General features: G+C 47.6%; 1 protein-coding gene across 3 annotated transcripts in view; it reads right to left on the bottom strand.

Moving 5' to 3' along the window:
* Positions 1–1,324: 1,324 nt before the first annotated feature.
* Positions 1,325–5,503, bottom strand: part of LOC100954873 (apolipoprotein L3) — a 17,669-nt gene continuing 13,490 nt past the window's right edge. For all 3 annotated transcript variants that reach the window (XM_023509315.1, XM_012814136.2, XM_023509316.1), the window contains 2 exons: positions 4,201–4,327; positions 1,325–2,751 (listed from right to left, as the gene is read on the bottom strand). In XM_023509315.1, coding sequence (XP_023365083.1) covers positions 1,857–2,751; positions 4,201–4,327 — 1,022 coding nt within the window. In that variant the 3' untranslated portion in view covers positions 1,325–1,856. The remainder of the gene's footprint in view (positions 2,752–4,200; positions 4,328–5,503) is intronic.

The raw sequence follows: 5,503 nt of genomic DNA, 5'->3' as shown, positions 1-5,503 counted from the left end.
GAACCAAAGACTATAGAACACAAGATGGGGGGAGCCAGACGGATCTGAGATAACTTGTCCAGCATCCCCTTCCCTGACTGATGAGGAAACCGAGGCTCAGAAAGGCTTTGTCTCTTGACCCCAGGCTGGTTAATCTCCTCAACATGCCACAAGCTTCCTCAACCTCTTCCTGGCACCTGGTTTCGCTTTTTTCTCCCCGAATCAACCAGTTTCCAGCACAGCATTTGGAATATCATTGGAACTTCATTAGTTTCTCTCTGTACCCTGGTCCTAAAGAAGGCCCGCCACTTGCCAAGTCCTCTACTCACTCTGCTGCCATCACCACCACCACTGTCATCATCACTATCACCATCATCACCATCCAGAATCCAGTGACAGAAGTACACCAAATGAAAGATAAGGGTGAGCTGATACTAGAAAGATAGGGCTGGAGACAGTCACTAGGGGAAATTCATTCATTCATTTTTTTAGAGACAGAGTTTCACTTTGTCACCCTTGGTAGAGTGCCATGGCATCATAGCTCACAGCAACCTCTAATTCCTGGGCTTAGACAATTCTCTTGTCTCAGCCTCCTGAGCAGCTGGCACTACAGGTGCCTGCCACAAAAGCCGGGTATTGTTTTGTTGTTGTTGCAGTTTGGCTGGAGCTGGGTTTGAACTCACCACCCTCAGTATATGGGGCCGGTGCCCTACCCATTGAGCCACAGGCGCTGCCTTCTCCTCCTTTTTTTTGAGATAGAGTCTTGCTCTGTCACCCCAGCTAGAGTGCCATGACGTCATTATAGCTTACAGCAACCTCAAACTTCTGGGCTCAAGCAATCCTTCTGCCTCAGCCTCCAGAGCACTGCAGTGCACACCACCAGGCCCAGCTAATTCTTTCCTTCTGTCTTTCTTTCTCTCTCTCTTCCTTTCTTTCTTCCTTCTTTTCTCCCTTCCCTTCCCTTTCCCCCTTATTTCTTTCTTTCCTTTTCTTTTCTTTCTCTCAGAGTCTCACGTTGTCACCCTTGGTAGAGTGACAAAGCTATGACATGGCTCACAGTAACCTCAAACTCTTGGGTTCAAGCAATTCTCATGCCAATGTAGCTGGGACTACAAGTGCTTGCCACAACACCCAGCTATTTTGTTTGTTTGTTTTTTGCTTTAGCAGGCCTGGGCCAGGTTCAAACCCACCAGCCCTGGAGCATGTGGCTGGCACCCTAACCACTGAGCTATGGGCACCCAGCCTCGCTGTGCCTCGCCTCTCCTCTCCTCTCCTCCTTCCTTTCCTTCCTTCCTTCCTCATTCTCGCTCTCTCTCTTTGATTATAGAAATGAGATCTTGCTCTGGTCTCAAACCCCTAAACTTAAGCAATCCTCCTGCCTTGGCCTCCCAGAGTGTTAGTGTTACAGGCACAGGCCACCATGCCTGGCCAGGAAGACTCATTCTTACAGGGACATCAAACCATAGAGAAGGTTGGTAGTGGAGCTGCTGTTTCTTCTTATTCCAGCAGTTCTTGGCCTTCTCCCATTTTCAATTCTTTTGTTTTTCGGGCTTTCTCATTGCTTATTCCTGCAGGCCTCCCTCTCTATTCATCCTACAGTGTATTCTTTAGTCCAAAATGGATTTCTTCTTCCCCTTCCCTGTTCTCCTGGGCTCCCTTGCCCCTTATTCTGGCTCCAGCGTTCCACTTTCTTTTTGACCCAGTTGCCATCTGCGTTAACACCTTCCTTGCAGTGCTCAGCTCCAGAAATGCCAAACCCTTAAAATCCAGTTCCCATTTCACCCTCTTTCTCCTTTTAATAAAGTGTCTCCATTTTGTCCATGCCTTTGTCCACTCCCCACCCCCACCCTCACCCCAATCTGCACTGCCCTGGAGAGTCACTGGGCCAGGCCCCGCTGCAGATGCTCATATCTCTGGGTGAGCTGCTCCAGCTCCTTCTCCAATGTTTGTGCCTCCTGCCTCAGCTCTGCAGCCAACTTTGCCTTCGCTCCCTCATGCAAGTGGATTGACTTCTGCACAAGGCTGGCCACATCCATCACAAGAGAGACAGCTGCAGTGGCTGCACCCAGGATCCGGGCATTTTTGGTCATTGCTAGAGTGGTGCCTCCAAAAGCTTTCTGTACCTGCTTACTGCTTCGGGCTGAGATCTTCCCAGAGGTCATGTGACGCTTGGCATTGGCTGCTAAGCGTGGGTTGGCTTTGACCAACTTGATGGCACGGGCATTCTTCCCAATGACTTTCACAGCTTGGGAGCACTTGCATGTTAGGTCAGCAAATTTGGGTATGTTCTGACCCACAGCCTCCTTCCCCACATCTGCTATGTTGACATCGGTTGCCAACAGCTGGCTGGCTTTAGCTTTTGCCGACACCTCACTTGAGTATTCCACAATGCTGGTGGAGACACTGGTCACGGCAGCGGCTGTTCCTAGCCCTATCCCAGTGGCCGAGAGCGCCAGACTCACCCCTGCTGTCAGAGGTGCCAGAGACAGGCCAAGGATGGTCAGGATGCCAGAGACAGCCCCGGTGGTGCTGGCCACCACCTCAGAGATGGTGCAGTCCTGGTGAACCTTGTCAACCTCATCTGCGAGAGCGTAGAGCTTTTGTATGCGCTCCTCAAGCTCCATTTTCATCTGAGGAAACTCATTCAAAAACGACTGTATTTGAATACAGTCTTCTTGGGTCAGCTGGTCTTCTTGGGCCATCTCTTGGTCCTCCATGGACACATATGTTGCAAGCTCCTTCAGAGCTTCTCGGAGTTCATCCACCTCTTCCCTGGAACAAAAATGGTCAGGTGAGTGAGAAAGGCAGTTTGCTTATCTGTAAAATGGGCTCCATAAGATCTATCCTGTGTAAATCACAGAGCTTTTACCATAAATTAAATGGAAACTAATTCTACAAAGGTAAATAATTTTGCTTTCAACATTAAACACGTTTTGCATATCACGGATGCTCTGTGTTACTTAATAAATAAATAAGTAAAAGTCATCACAAAACACTCTTCAGTGGTAGGTCATAAGAATAAATAAGTAAAAGTCATCACAAAACACTCTTCAGTGGTAGGTCAAGGTACCTTCTCACTCAAGAGCAGGGCAACACGATCACTGCCCAAGTCTTTGTAGAGAGGAAACTCCACAGAGAACAAAGAGGTGTAGATTACAGAGAAAAAAAGCTTTTATTCAGAGAACACTAGGATAGTGAAGATTTTGCTGTGAAGTGATCTCTAGGTCCTTGGAATGTTCTACCTGGTAGGAAAGTCTTGGTTTGTTGGCAGCTTTGCCCATAGGACAGTATGACAATATGATGTATCATGGTGACTTTGAGCCACAGGGCGTCATTTCTGACCTCCAGAGGAACTGGGGACTAAAGGCATTGGACCTCCAGGAAGGACTATCATGAGGGCTGTATGTGATCAAGAGCCCAAATGAATAGCCAGGCATTGTGGTGGGCGCCTGTAGTCCCAGCTACTTGGGAGGCTGAGGCAAGAGGATCACTTGAACCCAAGAGTTTGAGGTTGCTGTGAGCTATCACTCCGTGGCACTGTACCAAGGGTGACAACGTAAGACTCTGTCTCAAAAAAAAAAAAAAATCATCTTTACAAATTGCTGTCATTTACCTGAAAAGACCTGAATTTAGACAAGATAATGGAGTATTTCTTTCTACCATGGGGACTTGTCTCTTCAGAACCCCTTGAATTATACAAAATTGGCAGCCCTTCCTGACTTTGGAAGTTGTCAGTAAGCCACACTGCTTACCTATTGTTCAGGGACTACTCTCAAAGAACAGAAGTGGGTCCCAAGTGGTAGCCAAGAACTCCCCAGCTCCCAGGCATAGACATGCCTATAGCCGTCCATGCCTATCAGATCAGGAAGGGAAGAGATATCCTTCTCTCACCCACGTGTCCTCTGCAAAGCCATGACCTCTGTATGTCTGTGTCCTTCGCAGCTACTGGCCACACCCTAGCCCTAGCCCTGTTGCCCCAGCTTTCCTGTTGTTTCTCCTGCCCGCTGACAATCTCATCTCCCCTCACTCTGAGGTCATTCACTGCCAGTAAGTCAAATGAAACAAACATTCCTCATGGATTGTCAAGGAAGTGAGTGTCCTCAGCCCCAGCCACAGGAGGTTGCCTGAGGGAGGTGTCCCAGCCAGGAGGAAACCAACCCAGCAGGGCAATCTGGGTAGCATTTCTGAAGCACTCCACAGAGGTAACCCTATGGAAGTTACCTGGACAAATCACCCTCGGCCACAAGTTTCTCCCACTCTTCATCTTTAGACAGCAGGCGGTGCAGCTTCTTTAGGTTCTCTTCGTTCCGGAGATACTCAATGACAGCCTCTATCGAGTTTTCTCTGTCTGGTTGAAAAGTAAAAAATATAAAGTTGGAGGAAAGTGGGGTAGGGTATAAGTGGCACTGGATTTAAGGTGGTTACGTGTGACTCTTCCTGAGGAGCTGTCACGGGGGTAATTCTGATAGATTCACCTGTGCTATATAGACTGAATGGTGTTTTTCCAAGATTCATATGTTGAAGCCTTAGCCCATAGTGACTGTATTTGAAGATTAAGCTTTTGAGGAAGTAATTAAAATAATCCTATAGGCTCGGCGCCTGTGGCTCAAGCTGCTAAGGCACCAGCCACATACACCTGAGCTGGTGGGTTCCAATCCAGCCCGGGCCCGCCAACAGCAATGATGCCTGCAACCAAAAAAAAAAAAAAAAATAGCTGGGCATTGTGGTGGCCACCTGTAGTCCCAGCTACTTGGGAGGCAGAGGCAGGAGACTTGCTTGAGCTCAGGAGTTGAAGGTTGCTGTGAGCTGTGATACCACGGCACTCTACCCAGGGCGACAGCTTGAGGCTCTGTCTCCAAAATAAATAAATAAATAAATAAAATAAGCCTATAGAACAAGTGTTCTCTTGTAAGAAGAGGAAGTGACACACAACCTCCTAATCAAGACCCCTTCCATGCCAGCCTCAGGATGGCTGCCTTCTGGCATCTGTGGCACTGTGGTTCTTCTTCTTCTTCTTCTTTTTTTTTTTAATGAGGATTCTTTGAGGGTACAAAGAACCAGGTTACATTGATTGCATTTGTTAGGTAAAGTCCCTCATCTCTGGCACTGTTGAACAGCAAGTGCCAGATGAGTGTGCAAGTCCTCTATGTTGCTGTCAATAAAGACCAGCAGTTTGAACTGGTGCTGACCAGTACTAAACAGGAAGAAGCATCAGGTGCCCTGGATGAGCAGGAATCAGGGAAAGAACTCAGAAACATGAAAAATCAGAAAGGACATTCCCAAAAGAAAACAATAACTCCATACCAATGGAAACCAAGCAAAATGAGGACACTGAAGTGACTGATAAAGAATTTTGAACATGGATTATAAGGAAGCTCAAGGAAATATAAGAGAATTAGAAACCCAACACAAACCACACACACACAAAAATGCATGAAATGAATGAAAAATTCACTAAAGAGGCTCGGCGCCTATAGCTCAACCAGCTAAGGCGTCAGCCACGTACACCTAAGGTGGCGGGTTC

Source organism: Otolemur garnettii, unplaced genomic scaffold (genome assembly GCF_000181295.1).
Source record: "Otolemur garnettii isolate 467f Iridium unplaced genomic scaffold, OtoGar3 scaffold00007, whole genome shotgun sequence".
NCBI classification, from domain to species: Eukaryota; Metazoa; Chordata; class Mammalia; order Primates; family Galagidae; genus Otolemur; species Otolemur garnettii.
This window is presented reverse-complemented; position numbering and strand designations above follow the sequence as displayed.